Source organism: Lutra lutra, chromosome 17 (assembly GCF_902655055.1).
Source record: "Lutra lutra chromosome 17, mLutLut1.2, whole genome shotgun sequence".
NCBI classification, from domain to species: domain Eukaryota; kingdom Metazoa; phylum Chordata; class Mammalia; order Carnivora; family Mustelidae; genus Lutra; species Lutra lutra.
This window is the reverse complement of record NC_062294.1, coordinates 53,028,897-53,055,110: the sequence shown is the minus strand read 5'-3', so window position 1 is coordinate 53,055,110 and position 26,214 is coordinate 53,028,897. Positions and strand designations below refer to the sequence as shown.

At 51.8% G+C, this 26,214-nt stretch overlaps 2 protein-coding genes and 1 long non-coding RNA gene across 7 annotated transcripts in view; 2 read left to right on the top strand and 1 right to left on the bottom strand.

Moving 5' to 3' along the window:
• VRK3 (VRK serine/threonine kinase 3) overlaps window positions 1-3,826 on the top strand; it is a 33,947-nt gene extending 30,121 nt beyond the window's left edge. For all 5 annotated transcript variants that reach the window (XM_047711506.1, XM_047711505.1, XM_047711502.1 and 2 more), the window contains 2 exons: window positions 1,038-1,186; window positions 3,449-3,826. In XM_047711506.1, the coding sequence (XP_047567462.1) occupies window positions 1,038-1,186 (149 nt within the window). In that variant the 3' untranslated portion in view covers window positions 3,449-3,826. The remainder of the gene's footprint in view (window positions 1-1,037; window positions 1,187-3,448) is intronic.
• A 5,557-nt stretch (window positions 3,827-9,383) lies between these two features.
• Window positions 9,384-16,911, bottom strand: LOC125089902 (sialic acid-binding Ig-like lectin 5). The gene is made up of 9 exons (XM_047712391.1): window positions 16,802-16,911; window positions 16,344-16,715; window positions 15,867-16,151; window positions 15,645-15,692; window positions 12,801-13,058; window positions 12,434-12,718; window positions 12,106-12,202; window positions 11,785-11,866; window positions 9,384-10,217 (listed from the first exon to the last, which is right to left on the bottom strand). The coding sequence occupies exons 1-9, from the start codon at window positions 16,836-16,838 to the stop codon at window positions 10,026-10,028; spliced, it is 1,656 nt and encodes a 551-aa protein (XP_047568347.1). The 5' UTR covers window positions 16,839-16,911; the 3' UTR covers window positions 9,384-10,025.
• Window positions 11,517-18,091, top strand: LOC125089903 (uncharacterized). The gene is made up of 5 exons (XR_007124095.1): window positions 11,517-12,208; window positions 13,469-13,604; window positions 15,311-15,931; window positions 17,214-17,262; window positions 17,524-18,091. It is a non-coding gene; the product is annotated as an uncharacterized LOC125089903 (long non-coding RNA).
• The last annotated feature ends 8,123 nt before the right edge of the window (window positions 18,092-26,214 follow it).

Below are 26,214 nucleotides of genomic sequence, written 5' to 3'. Positions count from 1 at the left end.
GCGCAAGCAGGGAACGCAGCAGGCAGAGGGAGAAGCAGGCTCCCCGCTGAGCAAGGAGCCCAAGGAGGGACTCGATCCCAGGACCCTGCAATCATGACCCAAGCTGAAATCAGGAGTTGGACGCTTAACCAACTAAGCCACCCAGGTGTCCCAATTTGTTTTACATTTCAAAATAGCTGAGGGAAGGGGCACCTGGGAGCTCAGTCGTTTAAGCATCTACCTTCAGCTCAGGTCATGATCCAGGCGTCCTGGGATCGAGCCCTGGCATGGGGTCGGGGGGCCTCCGCACTCAGTAGGGAGTCAGCTTCTCCCTCTCCCACTGCCCCTCCCCCCACTCACCTCTACACCCCTGCTACTGCTCATGCGTGCTCTCACTCTCTCTCAAATAATAAATAAAACCTTAAAAAAATAAATAAATAGCTGAGGGGAAAAAAAATTAGAAGAACATTTCATGGTACATGAAACTCGTCTTAAAATAAGCCTTCCATGTCCACAAACAGACCTGTCTTCCTCACTCACAGCCATGTCCACCGGCTTACGAGTTGTCTGTGGCTGTTTTGGGGTTGCACAGACCCCACCCAAACACACACACACACACACACACACACACACACACACACACAGCCAAAACTGTCATCCTCTGGAAATTTCCAGTGCAAGCTTGCTAACCCCTGTTTTAGAGATGACACCCTAAATGATTGTAGGAAAATGATATAATTAGCTGGGATTTGCTTTACCCCAAGACCAGAACAGGAAGTGGCGGGGGTTTTGATGACCAAGATTGGCTGTGAGCTGGTAGTTGTTGAAACTGGGCGATGGGTAGACTGGGGCTCGTGATACCGCTCTATTGTTACATATGTTGGATGTTTTACCAAAAAAAAGAAAAAAACAAAAAATTTAATCTAAGTGCCTGAGGCAATTCCAGGCCTCAGTTCCAGGCAATTCCATGGTGGAGAAGGGGCACAGCCCCCAAGGCTCTGGGTTTCCAGGGAGGCCCCCTCTCACGCCTCTCATGGTGGGGGGTGTCTTGACTGCAGAGACCCTGCAGGAGTACATGAAGGTGGTGATGACCCTCGGGTACGATGAGAAGCCGCCCTACAACATGCTGAGGAGCAGTCTAGAAGACCTGCTACGGGATCTGCGGGCGTCAGCCTACGACCCGATGGACCTCCAGATGGTTCCATAGGTGGGTTCTGGTGGAAGGAGTTTGTGAATCTGAACCCCACCTCCCCTCCTGGCCCCAACCCTGCTTCCCGGAAGCCGTTACTCCAGGACCAACTTCCCAGGTAGATGCTGGATTTTTCTGTGGGGTTCTCGAACCTTCCAGTCCTCGGGAATGGCAAGTAGCTCTAGGCTGACTCAAATTGGCTTTAAGGAAAAGGGGGATGCATTGGCTCTTGGAACAAGAAACTTCTAAGGGGGAAGCTCTAGGCATGACCAGATTCAGGGCTTGGAAGATAGAATCAAGATGCCATTGCTCTCTCCGTCTTTCTTCTTCCCTCTGTCTCTCTGTCCATCCCGCCAGCCCCCTTGTAGCCTCTACTTTCCTTTGGGCTGGCTCTCAAACCCCCGTCCCCCGCCCCCACGGCAAACCTCGCTGGCTCTGTGCCCCCACCACACCTGGCTCTTCCCTGTCCACACAGAAAGTCCACGACCTTGTTGCACCATATTCCCATGTGGGTTGGAAGGCGACTCCTCATGCCCAGCGGCTGGGCATTGGCAAACACCCCGGTGTGTGTTCTACAAGCTTGAACACCTGAGTGTACAGGCCTTACTCGTGTGTCTGTGGAGGGGGTTCTTACTTGGAAAGCGAGCACTGGATTGCTCTCTGTAGGAACCGTGTACCTGTCTGTACTCCCGTTAGCCCCTGGGAGGGTGTACAGAAATGGGGGAGGTCAAAACGACAGCCAAGTTCACTCTCGAGTTAGTTCCAGCAAGGCTGCATGGTCGTGTTCTGAAGTGAAGCTTCCCCGGTACCCTCCGCTGTCCACGGCGTTGTGATTTCTGTCTTCATGGCTGGCTGGAATCAGAGTTCAGTGTCTGTCTCAGTCAGGGGAGGGGGTGTCTAGAGACCCTTGGGGTTGTCACGAGTGGGGAAAGGGTGCTGCTAGCATCGAGTGGGTGGAGACCGGGACACCACTCAATGCCCCGAGACACGTAGCCGGCGGCCACCACAGAGACTGTCTGAAATTGAAGGTGTGACCCTGTCCACCCACACACCTCACCTGCTGCCTGTCTCTCCAGCTCAGCAGACAGCTGTCGGGGAGCCCCCCGCCCCACACCCTGCCCCACACCTCTCCCCCACTCACTCTGTCCCTCCAGGCGGTGGCCAGCCTCCCTAGTCCATCTCCTCCAGGTCTCTGCCTCCCCCCTCCTCCCAGGATCTCCCAGGGGCGCAGTCACTTGTCATAGTCTCCTCTGTCTGGCTTATGGCTGCAATCTCGCCTGCCGCTCGCTGACCAGACGCACGGAGATGCCACCCATATATACCCATCCTCGTATTGGCGCTGGCCTGTCCCGTGGTGACTTCCTGTCCACCCAGTACAATGGAAATTTTATTTTATTTTTAAAGATTTTATGTAGGGGTGGCTGGGTGGTTCAGTTGGTTAAGTGCCTGCCTTGGGCTCAGGTTGTGATCCCCGCCCGGATCCTGGGATAGAGCCTTGTATCCAGCTCCCTGCTCAGCGAGGAGCCTGCTTCTCCCTCTGCCCCTTCCCCTACTTGGGTGCGAGCGAGTGCTGTCTATCTCTCTCTCTCTCTCTCTCTCTCTCTGACAAATAGAATCTTAAAAAAGAAAAAGAAAAAAAAAAGAAAAAAACAACTAACAGCCCCTTTCAGGATCATTGCCAATTTGGGGTCTGAAACTGAGTAAGTCCCCTGAGGAACAGGTTTGTGCCACAGTTAGGAACTGAGTGAGGAGGTGCCATTCAAAGAACCTGGTGACTTTGGAGTAACTGAAGGATCACCCCATCTCAGCTTTATGGCAGCTCCTTGCCTTGGCCTGCGAGTCTGACCTCCCCCACACCCCTTGCCCGCCTCAGTCTACTCTGGGCCAGCCACACTGTCCTCCCCTCAGATTCTAAACCAGGCCAAGCTTGATCCCACCTCAGGACCTTACCATTCCCATTTCCCCCCTTCATCTTTGAATGACTGGCTCCTTCTCATTATTGACTTTCAGACCTGAGCCTTCCCTGACTACCCCGGGGAAGTACCTCCCCACCCCCTCTCATCACATCACCTGTTTTCCACACAGCCTCATCCCCTTCTGGAAGGAAGCGTGTGTTCAGTTTGTAGCGTCTCTACCCCCACTTCTGCATCATCACCCCAGCAAAGGTTCTTGTTCATGGGAGTATCCCCAGTCTCTATAAAGAGCCTGTCACACAGGAGGGACTTCATGGGTACTTCTTGAATGACTAGGACACTAACAGCCATTTTTGTTGTCTTCCAGAACTTTTGACTCGAGGTTTGAAATAGAAAAAAAAAAAACAAAAAAACAAGAAATGTGACTCAAGGCCTGCTGTAGTATCAGATACGCTTCTAGAAGGATCCCTCGAATGTGCACGCCTACTGCTACTTTAAGCAACACTGTGACTCGGTCTTGCCTAGCATCAGGGAACCCAGCAGTTAGGCTCCAGATAATGTGAATTCCTGTGCTTGACTGTCCTGTCCTTTCAGCCATCATCTCCCACCAGCCACTGGGGCTGTAGACAGAGAAGACCCCTAGACTCATGATAGGGGATGAGCCAGCCCCCTCAGTGGAGACCCTTCCTGCTACTCTTGGCACCTCTATGCTTCGGTAATAAATTGTTTCACCGGAGATGGAGAATTGAGTGTCTGAAAAAGGAGTTCTCTTTGGAAAAGTTTACCTTCTCTTTTTCTCCATCTATCTATCCCTTCAAACTTTCATCCCTCTATCCAAAGTTTCATGTAGATACCCATCCTTCCAGCCATCCACCCATTTTTCCAGCCATCCATTCTTACATTTATCCAACCAACTACCCATTCACGCATCCATTTATCCAGCCGTCTACCCATCCATCCATCCACCCACCCATCTACCCATCCATTTACTCAACCATCCATCTATCCATCAATCCATCATCCATCCATCCACCCACCCATCCTTCCATCCGTCCATTTTTCCAGCCATCCAATCTTTTTTTTTTTTAAGATTTTATTTATTTATTTGACAGAGATCACAAGTAGGCAGAGAGGTAGGCAGGGCAGAGGGAAAGCAGGCTCCCCGTTAAGCTGAAAGCCCGATGCAGGACTCGATCCCAGGACCCCAGGATCATGACCTGAGCTGAAGGCAGAGGCTTAACCCACTGAGCTACCCAGGCGCCCCCCAGCCATCCATTCTTACATTTATACAACCAATGACCCATCCACCCATCCATTTATCCAGTCATCTACCCATCCATCCATCCATCCATCCATCCATCATCCATCCACCCACCCACCCATCTTTCCATCCATCTTTCCATCCATCCATTCTTCCATTCATCCATCCTTCAGTCCATCCTTCCATTCACCCATCCATCCATTTATCCACCCAGTCATTCATCCATCCATCCATCCAACCTTCCTATACTTTTCCATCATCCACTCTCCCACCCACCTTTCTTCCTTTTCACCCATATGCTCATTCTCCCATCCTTGTACCTTCCTCCTCCATACGTTTATCCTTTTATGAAACATATTCAGCAGCCATATCTTGACACTCATCATGCTGCTCGGATGATCCTGATGAACAAGACACACTGAGGTCCTTGAGCTTGTGGACCCTCCAATCAAGTGGAAGGAGAAACCATCAAGTGAGAAAACAACTTGGGGCTGTGCTCCGCATCCTGGAGAAAAGGCGCGGTGCTGTGATGGAGGCCAAGGGGAGGGGAGGCGCCTTGGCAGAGAGCCTAGATAGAGCGACAGTGGAGGAGGCAGGTACAGCCGCCCCCGGGGAGCATGAGGCCTGGGCAGTGGTCATGGCTGGAGGAAGGGAGGGCCTATGGGGAGATTTCGGTGCCCATTCTTTGTCCTCTACACCTCGCCTCTACCTCCAAGTGAAACTCTGGCCCAGAGTTGATCAGATGTTTGTGGTGCAGGGGCTGGTGGTGGGTTTTTTGTTTTGCTTTGTTGTTGTTGTTGTTGTTGTTGTTGTTTAGTAATTTTTACTACAGGGCACCTGGGTGGCTCAGTCAGTTGGGCATCTGCCTTCAGCTCAGGTCATGGTCCCGGAGTCTAGGGATCGAACCCCACATTGGGGTCCCTGCTGAGCAGGGCCGCTGTTTTGCCCTCTCCCTCTACTCCTTCTCTCTCTCTCTCTCTCTCTCTCTCTCTCAAATAAATAAATAAATAAAATCTTTTAAAAAATAAAGGGGCGCCTGGGTGGCTCAGTGGGTTAGAGCCTCTGTCTTCAGCTCAAGTCGTGATCCCAGGGTCCTGGGATTGAGCCCTGCCTCGGGCTCTCTGCTCACCAGGGAGCCTGCTTCCCCCTCTCCCTCTGTCTGCCTCTCTGCCTACTTGTGATCTCTGTCAAATAAATAAATAAAATCTTTTTTAAAAATGAATTAATTAAAAAAATAATTTTTACTACAGGATACCTTCAGTAAATGCAGGTATGTAGTGCATCTCCAAGAGGGGTCCCGGGAGACAGCTGGGAAGGACTAACCCATTTCCCTTGACTTACGAAGTATTTTTCTTGTGATCAAAGCTTGTTTCTAAGACTAGTACAAGTAGAATCCCTCCCAGATGAGACCCCAGAAACAATAGCCAATGTTCACAGAGACTCCCTTACTGAGATTAAAAAACAAAACTCCACCGAGCAAATTTTAAAGATCTTGTTGGCTCTTGTCAGTGATTCATGAATCCGGCAACAACCAATGGAGCCAAGGGAGAGGCGCTCCAGGGAGCGGCAGAAGTGAAAGACTTCTGTGGGCAGAAGAGGGCAGTAAGTTGTAGGAGGCCAAAAACAGGTTGCCGGTTGCAAGGTCGCCTTCCCTCAGGGGTCTATAGGGCAGAGTATTGACTAGCGCCGATCAGGGCGATTCCGGCACAGCTCGGTTCCGAGTCCGCGTCTGGGCGAGCTGAAACTGCACGCCTGGGTTAGGGAACGTGGATCTTAGCATAAGCAACTCCATGTTGGGACCGTTGTTGTCTTATTTTTCACGCTGTGCTGGAAGTTGACAGAATTTTACTGCTTTTGATGGGAGACACTACAAATACAGATGTTGATGGCTGTTGATGGAAGATGTAGTAGACAGTATTTTTTCAGAGCCGGCGTGCAGTTCGAATGATTCTGTGGGAGGCGTTGGCTGTCCTGCCTTTCCACGCGGCTCAAACAGCCTGTTGGCTCTTCTACCGACACTAAAATGTCAGGAAATTGGTTTCTGACTTACCCTTTATGCTGTTACAACTGTGGGATCAAAGGATTGTTGCCACTTGTTGCTGCGCAGTATTTTTCAATTCTCTCTCAAAATCTCCCCAGTGGCTCTCTCGAACAAATAACGTTGGGAAAATCCTCAGTTTGGTTGAAGTGCTGAAATTACATTTTCCCATTCTGAAAAAAAGCTGCCCAAATTCTTGATTTTTAAAGTAAGCCATGCGGACGCCGCTGGCTCAGTTGGTAAAGCATGTGACTTTTTTTTTTTTAAGATTTTATTTATTTATTGGACAGAGAGACAGTGAGAGAGGGAATACAAGCAGGAAGTGTGGGAGAGGGAGAAGCAAGCTTCCCGCTAAGCAGGGAGCCCAATGCAGGGCTCGATCCCAGGACCCCGGGAGCACAACCTGAGCTGAAGGCAGATGCTTAACGACTGAGCCATCCAGGCACCCCAAGCATGTGACTTTTGATCTCAGGGTTGTGAGTTCAAGCCCCATGCTGGGTGCAGAGATTACTTAAAATCTTTTTTTAAAAATAAAAATAGGGGCACCTGGGTGGCTCAGTGGGTTAAAGCCTCTGCCTTCTGCTCAGGTCATGGTCTCAGGGTCCTGGGATCGAGCCCCACATTGGGCTCTCTGCTCGGTGGGGAGCCTGTTTCCCCCGCCCCCCGCCTGCCTCTCTGCCTACTTGTGATCTCTCTCTCTGTCAAATAAATAAATAAAAATATTAAAAAATAATAATAATATTATTTATTATTAATATATTATTAATATATATAATTATATATATAATATATATAATTATAATATAATTAATAAATATAAAAATAAAAAGCTAATGTACTGTATGTTAATTAATTGAACATAATAAAAAATAAAAATAGGGGCGCCTGGATGGCTCAGTCGTTAAGGGTCTGCCTTCAGCTCAGGTCATGATCCCAGGGTCCTCAGATCAAGCCCCACATCAGGGTCTCTGCTTGGCGGGTGGCCTGCTTCTCCCTCTCACTCTGCTGCTCCCCTGCTTGTGTTCCGTCTCTCTCTGTCAAATAAATAAATAAAATATTTTTTAAATTAAAAAATTTAAAAAATAAAGCTTTAAAAAACAAATAAAATAATCCATGTTGGGAAGCCTATTTAATTTTTATTTTTCCTTATGATTTCCAATATCTGTTTAGCAACAAAATTATGCAAATTGAAAGAACAGAAAACAGTGTTAAGTGCTCTGTATTTATTTATTTATTTATTTATTTTGACAGAGAGAGATCACAAGTACATGGAGAGGCAGGCAGAGAGAGAGAGAGAGGGAAGCAGGCCCCCTCCCGAGCAGAGAGCCCGATGCGGGACTCGATCTCAGGACCCTGAGATCATGACCTGAGCCGAAGGCAGTGGCTTAACCCACTGAGCCACCCAGGCGTCCCCAAGTGCTCTGTATTTACACTAACACTGACACCCAAGTGGGGCAGTCAACTAAGAGTCCAACTCTTGGGTTCAGTTCAGGTCGTGATCTCACAGTGGTGAGATTAGTCCCACCATGGGCTCTGCACTCAGCGTGGAGTCTGCTTGAGATTCTCTCTCTCCCTCTCTCTCTCTCAAATAAGTAAATAAATCTTTAAAAAAAATAACTTCTTGAATGTGTTTAAAAAATTGATGAAAATTTTATCTCTTTACATGTCAAGGCTATTCTTTTTTTTAAAGATTTTATTTATTTGAGAGAGAGTGAGAGAGGTCAAGTGAGCACAGAGGGAGAGGGAGAAGCTGAGCAGAGAGCTGGGAAGAGGGGCTTCAACCCAGGACCCTGGGATCATGACCTGAGCAGAAGGCAGACTTTTAATCGACTGAGCCACCCAGGTGCCCCTGTCAAGGCTATTCTTTTTTTTTTTTTAAAGATTTTATTTATTTATTTATTTGACAGACAGAGATCACAAGTAGGCAGAGAGGCAGGCAGACAGGGAGAGAGGAGGAAGCAGGCTCGCTGCCAAGCAGAGAGCCCGACGGGGGGCTCGATCCCAGGACCCTGGGATCATGACCTGAGCGGAGGGCAGAGGCTTTAACCCACTGGGCCACCCAGGCGCCCCTGTCAAGGCTATTCTTAAAGGAGATGTTGCTCAGAACAGAAAGAGAATTTCTGATTTGAAGTGGATAGTTACTGCAGCATTTCCATAATGCCCTTACAAAATGATTTTAATCCCTAAGGAATTTTATTCTTTTACATGAAGTAAATACCAGCACAGAACAAATGGAATCACCCTGTAAGGTGTTGAAAATGGGAATAAGAAATGAGAACAATGCTCCTATTTTGTGGGTAGACACTATTTTTAAAACTCGTTGAGCCGGAGATGCCACATAATCCTGAAGAAGGGCAAAGCAAATTGCGCCATGAACGATGGAATTTGACATATCGAAATTTTGTTTAAAGACTTTTATTTTTCAGTAATCTCTGCACCCCGTGTGGGGCTCGAACCCATGAACCTGAATTCAAAAGTCACTCCCTCCACTGACTGACCTAGCCAGGTGCCCCTTGACACTGTATTGGATCATGATGCTAAGGTTGAGCATGTTTTCTCATTAATGGACACAACAGGATAAAAAAAAGTAAATAGACATTCGTGGGTGATTTCACAAGGGAGAGCTCTGATGCCCTATACACAGAGTCAACTGCAGACCCTACAAGAAGAGACAGACCTAACCTTGAATGTACTTGACCTTGTAGGGGGATGTGTTCCACTCTCCCAGAGGGCGGGAAGACTGGCTTTTCTTATTCCCACCCCCGCCCCCAACAGCTCAGCCAATGAGAAGTCAGTATACTTCCAACTCCCAGTTTACTCCAATGGACTTTTAGTTATAACAGCCCTCCCTGCTCCTTTTCTCCATAAATGCGTGCTCCTGCTTTGTTCTTCGACTTCCCTGCAGTTTCCGGAGAAGGTTTTTTGGCTTTTTGGTTGGTTTGGGTTTTTTTGGTTCACAGCACTCTTTTATTCCCCCAGTAAATCCATTTTTGCTGGTAAAGGAGCTGGCAGTTTTTATTTTAAGATCAACACAATATTGCAATGTTAATGGAACATAGACCGAAACTGCAAGGAATTTTACAAGCCAATTCTACAAAAAGAAGACACTGGTGAGAACCAAAACCTCCGGGACATATAAAGGAAGAGGTATATAATTTAGATAACCTGTCGTTTATTTCAGAAAATCCGCGAATTATTTTCTGTGTGGTGAAAACAAACAAGTTGGGTTCCCAGGAGGCAAGCTCAGAGTGTTCCTGAGGAAGCGCCCCGGGGTTGGGGGCGGGGGCTCTGGAGCTAGAACAGCCCTGCAGAGTGGTCCCCGTTCAGAGCGGACCCTTACACCAGGGGGGCTGCCCTGGGAAGGGGCGAGAGCTCCGCCAAGGTGCTCTCTGCCCCTGTGTTGGACCCGTCATACTCATTGCCACCTTGACCGCCCCCACAGCAACCCTATGAGTTCGCTTTCTTGCATCCACTTTACAGAGGGGGCGACTGGGAAGTAAAGTGACTTGCTCGAGCTCGGGCTGAATTTGAGCCCGTTCTGCCCATCACCACCACAGCAGGGGGCTTCCCACTCACTAGTTGGCAACCCGTTTCCATGGAAGACTCTTCTCTCAGGAATTGTCCTCCCCCCCCCCCCCCGATGTGTCACTTGCAGATCTTGATCTCTGAATACTCGGTGGTGTTAGAGCCCTCCGGGTCCTGAGGCTTCCAGGGCCTCAGCCGGTGGAAGGTGAGGGAGGCATAATGGAGCTCGGACTCCTCCTCCAAGGTGGGCGGGGCCACGGCTGGGGGCGGGCAGGCTAGGGGGATGCTTCCCGGATATTCTGGCTGGTAACCCTGAATGGAGAGGAAAGAAGGGGGTCCAGTTAGGATAATGGGAGCTGGCAGACGGTAAGGAGGATCCACAAGCAAACCTGGAAACTGAGCACTTAGTCTTTCATCCATTCGTTCCACAAACATTGGCTGCGCCCACATTCATTCATTCATTCATTCATTCATTCAATAAATATTTGAGAATAATAATGCCTGGCCCTTGGTAATCAGTTACCAAGCTCCCAGATCCCTCATTCCTTAATGGCTTAATTCCTTAAGCCATTAAGGAGACACGGTTATCGCCATTTATCAGGTGGAGAAAGTGAGGCTAAGTACATATCCCTCAAATCACACGCTGAGTTGTTGGTGGGGCCAAGACTAACACCCAGGTCTCTCTGGCCCCAGTGTCTGCCCCTGCCAGGCCCTGGCTCTTCGGTGGGGAAACAGGGCAGACATGGTCCATTACACCAGCTAGCTCACAGTGGGGATAGCTGACATTTTAGTAGTAGTCAATTAGACTACCATCTAATAGTAAATTGTGATAGGATGCTCAGGATTAGGGTGGGTGGTGTGAGAAGACAGAGATTTGCTCAGAGCTAAACTGCCCTCAGGGACCATCCAGTATTTCAGAAGTTCAGGCAAACAATTACAAAATTATACCATGAACCCTAAAAGCAAAGGACGCTGTGTGGTAAAAGGCCCAGTGTGCCTGAAGAAAGGGTTGACCCTTTGCCCCAGCCCCTGGGAGGGAAGCTCTAAGCCAGTGGAAGGTCCTGCCTGATGGGAACATCTCCGTTCACCTGGGGCCTCGGGCCACACAGTATTAGCTTGACCTCTAGAGGGACTGGAGACCATGTAACCAAGGTCAGTCATACAGGTGCTCCATACTCACGTGACTGACCCCCAGTAGAAACTCAGGACACAAGGCAAGGGTGAGCTTCCCTGGTGGCAGTACCACCCCCCTGTCCACACCCAACCCCCTGCCCACACCCACCCCCCTGCCTCTCATCACACACCAGTGCTGGGAAAAATCAGCACTGTTTATGGGACTCCGGAGGGAGAGACACCTGGAAGGTTCTTTTACGTGGCAGAGTCCAGGGGCCCTCCCCTCGGCTGCTGTGATCTGTCTCTCCTCCCTGAAATAAACTAGCCACAAGTATAACAGGTCCTCGTGAGTTCTGGGAGGACTTCTGGTGAGCTGTTGAAGCTGAGAGTGGTTTGGGGACCCCTGAATTTTGTAGTTATTTTGGGGAGACCCCCTGGCATCCTGTGTTGGGGAGGAGAGAGAGGAAGGAGGGGAAGACAGGCCTGGGGTCCAGGGAGAGATGAGGAGGTAGGGATAGGGAGGGTCCAAGTGAACACAGGAAGACAGACAGATGCTGGTGATCTTTGGCTCTGCAAGGTGAGTCAGAGAGCAGAGAGGAGAGTGACTCCCAGGTCGCTGGCCTGGGAGATTGAGTCCACAGGGACCGGGGAACAACAGCCTGTTTGGGGCATGATGACCATCTGAGTCGTCTAGAGGGGTGTGGCCATGACCATCCTGGGGTGGTGGCCAAATGGCATCCTGACAGACGGAAGGTTCATCACTCACCCAGGAGAGAGAACCCAGCGTGCGGGTGGCATCCATCCCACCAGCTGCAGGCCAGGGAGCCTGTTTCCTGCAGATCTTCACCCTGAGGGGGAGGCCAGGACCCGTCAGCAGCCCCGCTGACTCACTGCCATGCCCACTGAAGAGGCTGACAGGAGGGGACGTACAGAGCCTGCCCACCTGTGAGAATAGGCCTGGCCGGGATCCCCAGTTCTCACAGCCTCGGCACCATCTGGGCTCCTCGAGCTGGGGCTGCCTGGGACCCCAGGACTCAGACCCCTTCCGTCCCACGCCCTCGCCTTTTCGTCCAGAGGCGACACTCACATGAAGAAGATGAGGCAGGGACAGAGACTGAGCAGGCCAGCAACACCGGCACCCGCGACGGCCCCCAGAACGAATCCTCCCTCAAGCTCAGGCTTCCCTGCAGGTGAGTGGGGCTGCCGGTGAGTCCCCTCCAAGCCCCAGGACTCTGGTGCCCCCTCCTCGGGCTCTCACCTTTTTTGGCCCCCAACTAGTGGAACACCAGGACTCTGCGCCCCACCCTTCCTCTCTCTCACCCCCTCCCCTTTGGCTCCCAGCCCCACCCCCAGACTGTCTTTTCTAGGATCCAGACTCCCTCCTCCTACACCTCTGCCCCCGACAGCTCCCGGACCTGGGAGCAGCAGGACAGCGGCGCTCTGTTTCCCATGTGCATTCTGGGCCTCGCAGCTGAGTCTGAGGCTGGAGCCCAGCGGCCCACTGAGGCTCAGGGAGCTGTTGGCCCAGGGCCCAGCAGAGCTGGAGGTGACGGTCCAGGAGGCGTTGCTGTGGTTCCCCTCCAGCAGCTCCTCCCCCAGCCGCCAGCGCAGGGTGGGCGCCGGCTGGGCTTGGGAGGAGCAGTTACAGCGCAGCCCCTCGCCCTCCCAGGAGCAGGAGGGGCTGAGCAGCCGCGGGGGGTCTGCGGGAGAAAGAGGAAGGGTCAGGGGTGCCGCTGCTCCCCAGGCCCCGGGCAGCCTGCCCCCAGGGGTCCCCACACTCACAGACCACAGACAGATGCAGGGAGACCTGCCGGGAGCCCAGCGGGTTCTGAGCTTGGCAGGTGAATTTGCTTTCGTCGCCCAGCTCCACTCGGGGCAGCTCCAGGAGCCCCTGCTCCCAGCGCCAGGAGGGGCCCAGAGTCCGGCTCCCCTGGACCCAGCTCAGGGTGGCGGGAGGGTTGCTGTCAGCAGCACAGACAAGGAGCAGAGTCTCCCCTTCCAGGACTGGAAGAGCTGAGCCATTCCCTGGGTACTTCAGTTCTAGGGGCAGAGAGAGAGAGCACAGGCGCACTCAGTGCAGGCCAGAGACTTCAAAGCCCTGGTCCTTTTCTCCTCCTCCATTTCTCCTAAGTTGGGAAGGGATCTTTACACGTAGGCTTGCAAGCAGCGTTATGGTGATATGATTCACGTACCAGACAATTCCATTCACACACCACTTACAGAGAGTCGTGGGGTAACCCTCACCACAATCAATTTTAGAATGTTTTCATCACCCTCCAAAACTCCCCCCTGCACCCCCCCCAGCTGCCTCCCCCCTTACTAACCTCCCCAACCCCCAGCCCCTGACAACCCCTAACCTAACTTTCTGTCCCTGTGGATCTGTCTCTTCTGAACATGGCCTAAGTAGAATCACATGCCACATGGGCTCCTGTGTCTGGCTTGTTTCTCAGGGCGTGACATTTCCAAGGTTCTCCCGCCTTGTGGCGCCTGCCTGGGCCTCGCTCCTGTTCATGCAGAATCAAGTTCATCGCATGGTCAGATCGCCTTGTGCTTATCCGTCCATTGATGGACACTGACCTCTTCGAGGTGAGTGCTCTTTTTTTTTTTTTAAGATTTTGTTTATTTGTTGACAGAGAGCACAGGAGAAGGGGAAGCAGACTCTCTGCTGAGCAGGGAGCCCAATGCGGGGCTCGATCCCAGGACCCCCTGGATCATGACCCAAGCCAAAGGCAGACGCTTAACCGACTGAGCCACCCAGGCGCCCCGAGGCAAGCTCCCTTAACTACATTTCCCCCTCTCTATCCCGAACCACTGAACACCCCTCGCTCACAAGTATCCAAAATTCAAGTGCCAGACCCCTCAAGGCTCTTCAGGATGTGACCTCTACCTCTTTGCCTCCTTCCCCCACCTTCCCCCTTGTCTCAGGAGTAGGGCAACCACACTGTGCGTTCTAAAATTCACAAAGGAGGAAGGGGAGTTCAGAACAAAGTCTCCCTTCTGTGCGGACACCCCAGGCCACAAATCCCGCTCCTCAAAGGCAACGATGATTGATGATTGCCAGTTTCTCATATGGCCTTCCAGAGCTATTCGAGGAGCCTTATCTAGGAGCATTGAAAATATACTTCCCCAAGGCCCCACGGTTTGGCTCCTGGGCATAAAATGTATAGTCCTGTCCCTCAGAGCACTGGCACCCTCCAGGAGCTGGATAGAAATGCAGAACCAGAGGTCCCTCAGGCCTCCTGAGTCACATCTGCATTGTCACAAGATCGCTGAGAAATCAGGTGCTCAACAGCTTATGGGGTACGGGCCGAGAGAAACGCTCCTCTATTCACAAGGGGAATGTCCAAAGCAGCATTATCATGGAAACTAAAATCTGTGGACAGCTCCATCGCCCATCAAGAGTGGAATGTGAGGGGCACCTGAGTGGCTCAGTGGGTTAAAGCCTCTGCTTTCAGCTCAGGTCATGATCCGGGGGTCCTGGAATCGAGCCCTGCATTGGGCTCCCTGTTCCGTGGGAGCCTGCTTCCCCCTCTCTCTTTGCCTGCCTACTTGTAATATCTCTCCCTCTCTCTGTCAAATAAATAAAAATCTTAAAAGAAAAAAAGAAACAATGGAATGTGAAACTAACATAATACCTACAAACAGAGGCAAAAGTTAGAGCCACAAGCAACACGGAGGAATGTCAAGGGGAGGTGACATCCCATCGGAATAGTCAAGGGGACTATGACCCCCACAAATCCACTCCCAGGAGTAGATCCCAAAGACGTGGAAGCGGGGAGTCAAGCAGATCCTTGTACAGAAATTTTTGGAGCCGCCTGTTGACAGGAGCCCCGAAGTGGAAACAACCCAAACGTCCATCCGCGGACGGCCAGACGGCCGGACGGTGGTCTCTCCATACAACGGAATAATACTCAACCTAACGAGGAGTGAACCCCTGACCCGCGCTACGACAGGGATGAACCTTGATCATGTCATCCTAAGTGGAAGAAGCCAGACACATGTTTAGGAAAATTACAAGAAAACAGAAGGTACACGGACGTGTTAATTAACTGGATCGTGTGCCTCCTTTGGCGGTGTAAACGTATATCGAATCTCCATCTATGAAATCTCAGCTTGTACGATTTAAATAGATGCAAGTTATTCATCAATTATACCTTCATCAAAAATAAAGTAAAATATAGAGAAAGGATGGTGACACAGTGTCCAGTGTAATGGCTCTCTCTGAGGCCAGATAGAAGGGGCCTCAGAGAGAGGGGGTTCCAAAGGTGGGGTTGCTGTTCTTTTTTTCTTAGGCTCTGCGCCCAGTGCGGGGCTCATACTCATGACCCTAAGATCAAGAGTTGCAGGCACCACGGACCGAGCCAGCCAGGCGCCCCTGGTGCCTTAACTGGGGTGGTGAGTACCAAGGTGTTCATTGGATGGTGATTCTTTGTAACTTGCCTGTATTTGACAAAAAGGCTTTGCATATAATGAATAGTAAGCGAAGATCATGGAGGGGGGGCCTCCCAGCTCTGCTCTCCCTGTGTGTCGACCTGGCCCTCCCGGCTTGGCTTTGAGCTCCAGGCTCTGCTCTGCTGGGGGGATGTGCTCCCATCCAGCCTTAGGGAGGGGGCCCTCCCGACTCACCTGTGCAGTTTCTTCGGGAGATGGTGATGCTCAGGTTCTGTGGGGCATCTGGGACAGAGAGACACAGTGACAAATGGGGTCGGAACTGGCCCTTCCCCTGCCATCCATCCCCAGGAGACACAGGAATGGGAACTGACACAGACAAGCCCAGTGTCCTCCCTGCAGCCCCTCTGCGCCTCCCCGACCCACCCGCAGGTACCCAAGTCCAGGCCCTACACGCACAGAAGACGTTGAGCGTAATGGTGCTTTGGGTGCTCACGCCAGCCCTGGGGAAGGTCACCCAACAGGTGAGGTTGGTGCCATGGTCCTGTGGGTGGGGGGTGAGCAGGATCTCCGAGGAGTTAGAGGCCTCCAAGTCCAGTCCCGGGGCTCTGAGGGCAGCCCCCCTCCAGGAGATGGTGAAGGGCGTCGCCCCATCACAGGCCCCAGGCACAGAGCATGTCAGGTGGCTGGGGCGGCCAGACTCCAGGGGCTCCTTGACCCAGATATCCGGGGTCTGTGTCAGTGCTAGAGAGGAGTGAAGGAGAGTCCGGACCCCAGAGGGGACCCCCATGTATGCCTCTGAAACAGGTCAGGTTCACCCCAACCCTGACCTGACCGTGCTACCTTCTCCCCATTAAGAATGAGCAGCTGGGGCTCCGCTGCTGCCCTTGAGGACATGCCCCCATCCTGTGATTGGCTCTTGGGGACCTTCCCTACCTGTCACACGCACAGTGAGCCTGTTACTTCTGTAACGGTGTCTCATGAGACCTCTGTACAGGTGAAAGTAATAGTTTCCACTGTGTTGCCTCTGCGCGTCCGTGATGCTCAGGGAGCAGTCGCCCGCCCCAGGGTCTCCGGAAAGGTGGAGACCTTTCCTCTTCGTCCCTCTGACTGGGCTCTTTGTGGCCATGGGAACTGCCACTCTAGGATTATCCTTTAACCGGTACCAGGAGCCGTAAACATGTGTAGTGTTGTTCACGCCAAGCCCGGGGTAGGAGAAGGAGCAGGGCACGTGGACGCACAGACCATCCTGCACCGTCACCGTGCCCTGCACCCGGAGCTCGTACCCCGGATCCCCCTGCAGGGACCCTGTGGGGACACCAAGGCTCAGCAGCCGTGTCAGGACCAGCACTGCCCCCCACTCCTGGGGACCCCCTGGCCCTCAGCCCACTCACCGTCCCACAGCAGGGGCAGCAGCAACAGCATCTCCATGGTCCCAGGGGCTGTCCTCAGTCCATCTGGCTTCTGGACGTGCCTGTCTGTCCCAGAAGGAAGCTCTGACAGGAAGCTTCTTGGGGGAAGAAGAGGGTAGTGACCGTCCACAGAAGAGGAACCTCAGGAAGGGAACTGTGAAGTCCTGACAAATCCCTTCTTCCAACTTCTCCTTTCCCAGATGAACAAGTAGAGGCAGAAAGGACCCAGGGCTTGCCTACACAGGGAAGGAGCCCGGCATGGGGCTCAGGGGAGGGCGGCCCTGGCAGTGGGGTTTTCAGGGGGAATGGGTGAGGAAGGGCTCCAGGTGAGGAGCTGGGGGCAGGAATCATTCATTCATTCATTCATTCACCAGGACCAATCTACTCCCTGCAGGGGCTGGGGACAAAGGGGAGAACAGGACCCACCTGACTCCTGCCCGCAGGTACCACGCCTCATGCCCTCCAACACCCAATGCCCTCTGGCTCCCCAAGAGCACTCAGTTTCCCCACAAGCCTTGGGGCCGTGTCTGCAGCCCACCCACGTTCCCAGCTCCACAGTGAGAAGCCAGCGGGGACCCACAGTCACTGCACTCAGCAGGGCCCCTGCTTGTGGGTCCTGCTGAGTGGGACACTTGGGGTCGCCACCTTGAAAGCCTTAATAATTTTATTTCTTTTTTAAGGATCTTTTTTTTTTTTTTTTTAAGGACCCGGGGCTCGAACTTACAACCCTGTGATCAAGACCTGAGCTGAGATCAAGAATTGGACACTTGACTGACTGAGCCACCCAAGCGCCGCTAGATTTGAATTTGTGTTTTGTAAGTGAAGTCTCATGGGATGAGGAGCTCCGGAGGGGGAAACTGGAACCTTGGATCACATGCTTCTCCCACCCTCCCCCTCCCCCACCCCTCACCGCCAGGGCAGGTTCTCAGCCCCACTCCCACCCCCAAGCCCCACCTGGGCACAGAGAGGATCTGAGCTTTGCTGAGAGGTGGGAGCTCCACACCTCTATACTGCCCACCAGTGGTCTACACTGCCCACCCACCCCCCAGTCAAGCCTGAGGGTCACACCTTTCCTGCTCCCAGAGGCTGCTCTGAGGACACACAGCCTTGAGAACACCTGTACCGTGCAGTGACTGAACCCAGTTAAGGCCTCCCCATATACAAACTTCAAGATTTGGAAGGACAGGTGCACAGCCTACCGGTCTTGCCGCAGCCCAAGACAAGCTCCAATGGAAGTTCCCTTTGCTTATTTAAACTGCCACCTAGGGGCGCCTGGGTGGCTCAGTGGGTTAAGCCGCTGCCTTCGGCTCGGGTCATGATCTCAGAGTCCTGGGATCGAGCCCTGCATCGGGCTCTCTGCTCAGCAGGGAGCCTGCTTCCTCCTCTCTCTGCCTGCCTCTCTGCCTGCTTGTGATCTCTCTGTCAAATAAATAAGATCTTTAAAAAAAAAAAAACTGCCACCTACAGGGGCGCCTGGGTGGCTCAGTTGGTTAAGCGTAGGCTCAGGTCATGATCCCAGAGTCCTAGGATCGAGCCCCAGGTCAGACTTCCTGCTCAGGAGGGAGTCTGCATCTCCCTCTCCCACTCATTCTGCTTGTGTTCCCTTTCTCGCTGTGTCTCTGTCAAATACATAAATATAATCCTTTTAAAAAAATTTACAAATGTTAAATTTTAGGGGTGCCTGGATGGCTCAGTCGGTTAAGCATCTGCCTTTGGTTCAGGTCATGATCTCAGGGTCCTGGGATTGAGCCCCTGGTCAGGGCTCCCTGCTCAGGGAGCCTGTTTCTCCCTCTTCCTCTGTCCCTCTCCCTCTGTCTCCTGGCTCGTTCTCTCTCTCTCAAACAAAATCTTTAAAAATAAAGTGGTTAGGGGCGCCTGGGTGGCTCAGAGGGTTAAAGCCTCTGCCTTCGGCTCAGGTCATGATCCCAGGGTCATGATCCCAGGGTCATGGGATCGAGCCCCGCATCGGGCTCTCTCCTTGGTGGGGAGCCTGCTTCCTCCTCTCTCTCTCTGTCTGCCTCTCTGCCTACTTGTGATCTCTCTCTGTCAAATGAATAAATAAAATCTTTTAAAAAAAAATAAAGTGGTTAATTTTTTTGCGACTGTCCCTATAGCAGTTTCCTGGGGGCTGCCCTAGCAAAGCAGCACAGGCTAGGCGGCCTCAAACAACAGGAATTGTTCTTCAGGTCCTTCTAGTGAATCTTCGAACCTCAGGGTGGTCTACTCCCCCCACGCCACTCCCTAGAACAGACTGTCTACCCCTTCTGGGGTCGGGTCGGGAAGCCAGCGGGAGGCAGCGCCCGGCATTCTGGTTCCGCGGGTCCGCAGACGGCGGCTCGGCGCGCCCCCTGGTGGCCCCGCTGCGCTCTGCTCGCAGCGAGCCCCAACGCCCCGCTCGCCCCCGCCGGGAAGTTTGTGGGTGACCAGGCAGATTGCTGAGTTCACAAATAGGACAAGCCCTAATCCGAAACACATAGAGAAAGCTTCAGTTCCTTTGCATCTGGAACCGGTTCCTCACCTAATTCATCAACCACTTGTCCCTCAAACATGAGGGGACTTGTCACTTTTAACTAAATGGTCCCAGGAGGTACCAGAGAGACACTGGCACAGCATACAACCCATGGCGTGTGGATCCAAGGTCATTGTGTCCCCTGCCCATCCCCCCAGTTGCCATGGCTACTGTATGGTCCACAACCCGACCTAGGCCCTGTGGACAGCAGCCCTGAAGGGGACCCCGGCGGGGGCCGGCTCTGTGGATTGGGGACACGGGGACCTCTGTCTCCAGCTCAGTCACTCCGCCTTGTCTTGGTTTGAGTCAGCTTTTTTATTTCTGCAGAATTGCAAGATGGACCCCTCCAACTTCCCTTCTTTCAAATCAAGTAAGCGCTTCCTTGCTATTCCAGTAGATGACCAGAAAGAGCAAAGGGAGGGGGTGAGCCACCGGTGGGATGCTGGGGACCCAGGACCACATAGCGCTGACACGTTGTGGGCGCCGAGGACCGAGGATTCACCCAATGCCAGGCAGTGTCCTCGGGAAGAAAGAAGCCCTAATTCGTTCTCTTCTTCGGGAGACATCATTGCCTCTGGGTCTCCTTGGCCTGACAACTGGGTCTGGTTGCCTAGATACAGAGGAGGCCACCCTTCCTGAAATAGGAGGGTGGAGAGCCTCCAGGGACTCAAAAGTCTGTGTCTGTAAGTGTGTTTTGTATTCGTGTGTCCATAGAGGGTGAGGATGCCTATGTGTGTAATTGTCACACATGCACACTATTTGATATTGGGCTTTTTTTTTTTTTTAAGATTATTTATTTATTTATTTATTTGAGAGAGAGCAAAAGAGCAGGGAGGAGGGGCAGAGGAAGAGGGAGAAGCAGACTCCCTGCTGAGCGGGAGCCTGACAAGGGGCTCAATCTCAGGACTCTGGGATCATGACCTGAGTCAAAGGCAGATGCTCAATGACTAAGCCACCCAGGCGTCCCATGCTGGGGTATTTGAAACCAACCTCAGAAGCTAATATTGAGAGAGACCATGTATATCTTGGGAACCATATTAGGGATTTGGGTCATTAATTCCGGGTCAAAGGGAGCCTCATTAAAGTGTCTACAAGCAGGAAAATTGTGCTTCTAAAAGTGAAAATATAGAGTGGTCCCACAGAGCCTGCTCACTCATTAGGGAAGCGTAGTCATGGCTGCCCCCAGCTTCTGGCTCATTCTGCACACGAGATGCATTTCTTCCAGTCTTGGAAGGGGTCCCTCTGCACCTGAACACTCCTGTCAGGCTGAGCTGGACCGGGGGGAGCCGAATCCTGAGCCCCTCACAGCCCTTGAACTCTGGAGTCCTGGAGCTGCCCCAGGTGGGGTCAGGGCAGGAAAGTGAATTCACCTGTTGAGCTCGAGTACACCATCAGCTAGGGCCCTGCAGGTGGGGTCAGCACGTGACTTCCCCAGACTCCTCCCACCGTCGCTGTGGTTCCTGGAGCCTGAGGCCTGGCTCAGAACAGGCACAGAGGCCAGATTTCTGGGACTACGCGAATGTGGCTTTGCCCTGGGGAGAGATGGAGCCGGTGGCGAAGGGGTGGGGTGAGAGAGTGTTTCTTTCTCTCCCCTCGCACAGACAGAATCAGAGAAAATGCCAGATGCCAGGCGGAGATTCAAGAAGGCAGTGTATTTAAGAGAATGGTGGCCCCCGAAAACGTCCACATCCTAATCCCCAGAGGCTGGGAATATGCAAGTTTGCAAGGCAAAGGGGACTCTGCGGGTACCGGGACCTTAAAGATCCTGGGATGGAGAGATCATCTACGTGGAACCCAAAGGTGATCCCAAATTTGTAAGAAGGCGGCAGAGGGAGATATGACAGCAGAATAGACAGGAGGATATGTGACGGCAGAAGAAAGATTGTAGAGATAGTCCAGGAATGCTGGCGGCCACTGGGAACCTTGGAAGCAAGGGACAGATTCTCCCCAGAACCTCTAGAAGGAACCAGCCCCGCCAATGCCTTGACTTCAGCCTCGTGAAGCTCACTGTTGGACTCCAGAACTGTAAGTAAATACATGTGTCTTGTGTTAGCCATGACTTTAAGTTTAACCCCCCTGGCCCTCGAGAGGCTCCAGGAGGATATCCATCTCCTGGCCTTTTCCAGCTTGTAGAGCTGCATTCCATGCCTCGCGGCCCCCACCTCCATCTTCAAAGCCAACCGTGTGGCATCTTCTCTCTCGGACTCTGCTTTGAGCTGCATTTCTGTCCCCTGGCCTTCGCTTCTGTGTCCCAATCTCCCTTTGCTTCCCTCTTATAAGAATGCCTGGCGTGGGGGATGAGCACTAAAGAGGGCACGTGTTGTAATGGCACTGGGTGTTATATGCGACTGATGAATCATTGACCATTACGCCTGAAACAAATGATGTACTATATGTTGGCTAATGGGATTTTTTAAAAAGTGTTTGGAGTTACATTCGGGGCCTACCAGGCTCACCCAGGGTAATCTCCCCGCCTCGAGGGCTCAATTTAATCCCATTGGCAAAATCCTTTTTGTCATCTAAAAATTAACATTTACAGGTTCTGGGGATTAGGACCTGAGTATCTTTGGGGGGCATTTTTCCTAGCCTACCACAAACGGTAATGCCCATTTTAATGATGAAGGGCAGGCAGGGATTCCCTCCTTCTATTCAGGACCCTTTAAAATAAGGAAGGAGGGGTGCCTGGGTGGCTCAGTCGGTAAAGCCTCTGCCTTCCGCTCAGGTCATGATCTTAGGGTCATGGTATCCAGCCCCGAATCAGGCTCCCTGCTCAGCGGGAAGCCTGCTTCTCCCTCTCCCACTCCCCCTACTTGTGTTCCCTCTCTCGCTGTGTCTCCCTCTGTCAAATAAATAAATAAAATCTTTAACCAAAAAAAAAAAAATCCGAGGTCACTCCTACTAGCTAGGAGAGAGGGATGTTTATACCTTCAGGGTTTGTACAATGACTGTTGTCTGCACTTAGAGAAAATTATGAAATACATAATGAAAAACAAAATGTTTGTTTGTTTTGTCTTACCTTATGAAGGCCAAAGAGTGACCTTGACTGTGGTTTGTGTTCTGCGAAATTGTTTCTGTCCCACAAGAGAAAAGCGCCACCTGGCCAGGATCTCATTTTCCCTTTCTCAGTACACAAATGTTCTTAGAAATTCTTGCAAAGGACCGCCCACTGTGGGGGTTAAGTGAATAGAAATGTATTCTCTCTCCATTCTGGAAGCTGGAAGTCTGGGATCCCTCTGAAGGCTCCAGGGTAGGATCCTTCTTTGCCCCTTCCTGCCTCTGGTGGTTGCCAGCAAGCCCTGGCTCATGGCATCAGCACTGCCCTCCCTGACTCTGTCTTCACGTGGTGTGTCTCCCCGCATGTCTGTCTCTGTGTTTCTTTGTTTTTTAAAATTTTATTTATTTATTTGAGAGAGCCTGAGAAGGGAGAGGGTCAGAGGGAGAAGCAGATTCCCCATGGAGCTGAGAGCCCGATGTGGGACTCAATTCCGGGATTCCAGGATCATAACCTGAGCTGAAGGCAGTCGCTTAACCAACTGAGCCACCCAGGCGCCCCTCTGTGTTTCTTTTTCTTCTTGTAAATACACCAGTCCTATTGGAGGCATCATGCACCCTACCATGGTAGGACCTCATCTGAACCAGTTACGTCTGCGATGACTCTGTTTCCAAATAACTCACATTCTGAGGTTCTGGGGAGGACGTGGATAGAGGGGAGCGGGGTGAGGGGACCAGGATGCTAGGTCAGATGGCCATGGGGAGCTCCATGTGAAGTCATGGTTGAACTTTAAGGGCAAGACCAGGGAGCAGCAGACGCAGAAGATAGGGCCCTCGGGGCACATGTTCCTGCAGGCGGCTGGTTTATTCTGGCCTTGTTAGATCCCTTTTCTCGAGGGAGGGTTGATGCCGTGCCCAACCTTGCTTCAGAATTCATCACAATTCTGTATGGAGAAGGCAGGACATCTCCATGACTGCTGCTGGCCAGTTCACTTCACATTTCCTCTGCGTTTTTTGGGTTTTGTTTTTGTTTTAGATTTTATTTATTTGACAGAGAGCACAAGCGGGGCAGCAGCAGAGGGAAAAAGAGAAGCAGGCTCCCCGCCAACCAGGGAGCCTGACATGGGCCTCAATCCCAGGACCTGGAGTAATCACCCCAGCCAAAGGCAGATGCTTAACCTACTGAGCCACCCAGGCACCCCTCTTCTGCATTCTTATTACAAGCAGGATGTAGGTCATTATATGAAAGGGATTTGTTCTCCTGCTGAGCTATTCCCCTGACCCACACACAGCATCTTGCTCTGACTCCACGCTTGACTCCACTACTGGCCCCCGTGGGGCTGGGCCCTGGTCCCTCCTGGAGGATTTCATTCTGCCTGGCCTCCGCCATGCAAAGGGAGCTGGGTTTTTACCCCTGCAGGTGTAATGCAGAAGAAAAGCCTCTGGGCTGGGAATCAGATTCACTGAACCCAATTCAGAGATCCTCCTAGAGCTCAGAAATGTGACTTTGGCGATTCATTACCTTCTCTGGTCCTCAGTTTCTCTTACAAATGGGAATTTATAATAGTTGGTTTACAAACATACAAAGCCCCTTCTAAATGCTTTACAGATATTAACTCCTTTCATGCCCATGACAACGCTGTGCCATGGGCATTACTTTTCCCATTTTACAGTAGAGAAGACTGAGGCACAGAGAGGCTAAACAAGCTGCCCAAGGTCACACAGCCATCTGGGGACGGGATGGGATTCCACCCCGGGCTGTTCCATCTAAGCTCTAGATGGGGAGGAGCCCTTGTACTGGCGGGGTCGTGACTGTGGGTTCTCATCCGTCTTCCCCTCCAGGATGCAAACTCTGGGAGCGGTGACTCTGTCCAACGCACACTGCAGAATGAACGGAGGTGTGAGGCTCAGGAAGGCCGCATCCCTTCCTGACGGTCCAAGCCCCCCTGCTGTGCTCTGCTCCGGGAGCTGGATTCCTGACGACTGGGGGTTTGGACGGTCCGATTGAGCAGAACTCCCTCGCGGCGGGGCACGAGCGCCACCTGGTGGCCGAGTTCCGCCAGCACCGCGCCACCCGGAGACCTGGGAAGTTTGCTCTGAGGGAGGTGGGATCTCGTCTGAAAGAGAGATGCTCTCAGGAGTGCTCCAGGCAGGCGTCTGGAAATCAGTGCGAGGCTGGGGCCCGTCTCCCTGTGGCTTCCAGACTTTTCTGACCGTGATGCATACATAGTAAGAAATCATATCACATTAACACCATTTCAGGAAATACCACCATGTACGACATATTTTTTACTCTCTTCCTGTCTCTAAAGGATGATTAGAATCTTTTCCATCAATGCCAGGACGCTATAATGGGTACCCTGCTGTTCCATTCCCCGCCCCCCCGGCTCACACAGAAAGTTTATGATGGAACAGAAGTTAACGCCCAGGCTGGACCCTGATCTTGCTCCATGTTTGCTGCCTCAAAGGTCTCGTGCTCACCATCCCTGCCTTCCAGGTAAGGAACCTGGGGTCAGAGAGGCAAAGACACCTGTTCAAGGGCGCCTGGGTGGCTCAGTTGGTTAAGCCACTGCCTTCAGCTCACAGGGACTCTGGGATCGAGTCCCATATCGGGCTTCCCCTGATTTGCAGGGAGCCTGCTTCTCCCTCTCCCTTGGGCTCTTCCCCTGCTTGTGCTCTCTCTGTCAAATAAATAAATAAAATCATTAAAAAGAAAAAAAAAAAAAAAGACCTGTTCAAGGCCACACAGCTTGGCTTTGCAGTGCCATGATCTCAGGGTCCTGGGATCGAGCCCCGCATCAGGCTCTCTGCTCCGCAGGCAGTCTGCTCCCCCCCCCCCCGCCCCGTCTGCCTCTCTGCCTACTTGTGGTCTCTGTCTGTCAAATAAATAAATAAAATCTTTAAAAAAATAAAATGGTCAATTTTATACTATGTGAATTCACTTTTGTCAAACAAAATTCAGACTTGGTAAGGAGAGACTTTGTTAGGATTACGGCGAGGTAGAAGAGGGCTCAGGCTGAGGCTGGACTGAAGTTCCAGATTCTGGGGAGTGGGGGGAGCAACTCAACCTAGACCTGGTTAACAAGCTTTTTGTTCTGATGGATCAGTAGGGGCAAAACAGTTCAACTAATCATTTATGAGTCCCCCCCCACCCTCTTTTTGGGGGTAATTTGAAGTGATTGTGTGTGGCCCTGTCTTGGGTAAACCACGGGTTCACCCATGGGTCACCTCAGAGTCATGAGGAAGGGTGCTTCTCCCAGTTCCTGAAATGGAAACGTCTGGGAGGACGTTGCTGTTTTCCAGATGTGCAAGGTGACAGTATTGTCGCAAGTGTTTTGCTGCTTGGTGGAGAAAGGAAAACCTGCCTCGGAGAAGCTCTAAGCACCCATCGGTGCCCATGTGGCATCTCAGCCCCAATTCACAACACTTGGGTTGCCCAAAATCTCAAGATTTGAATTTAAGGGGAAATAAATCCCAATACAACACTTCTCAAACTTTTTTGGTCTCAGGACCCCTTTACATTCTTAAGTAAATACCAGTGACCCCAAAGAACTTTTGTTTGCACGGGTTGTACCTACCCATATTTACAATTTTAGCAATTAAAATTGCAAATCTTTTAAATCGCAGGAATTCACAAGCACAAAGTGCATTAGCTGTTAGAGTAATATGTCATCACACATCACATAACCTCGGGAAAACTCCAGATTTGTTGGGGGAGAAGGCGGTGGCAAATAACATTTTAGTGTTACTATGAAAATAGTCTTAACCTAGCAAATCCCCAGAAAAGGTCTTGGGGACCCCAAGGCCTCCAGACAAGACTGATGCTCTAGAAACCCGTGCATTCCTAACACTTGCTTGCTAAGCCTTCGGTTTTATTCTACTGACCAGAGTCCCT

Bases quoted from the DNA above. Each gene is read 5' to 3' on its own strand.
- LOC125089902 (XM_047712391.1), bottom strand. From the start codon at position 16,838: ATGGAGATGCTGTTGCTGCTGCCCCTGCTGTGGGACG. The intron at 15,693-15,866 runs GTGCGTGTAGGG...TCTCTGTCCCAG, and splicing joins CATTACGCTCAACGTCTTCT to ATGCCCCACAGAACCTGAGC. The intron at 11,867-12,105 runs GTGAGTGTCGCC...CCTCCCCCTCAG, and splicing joins CCCTGCCTCATCTTCTTCAT to GGTGAAGATCTGCAGGAAAC.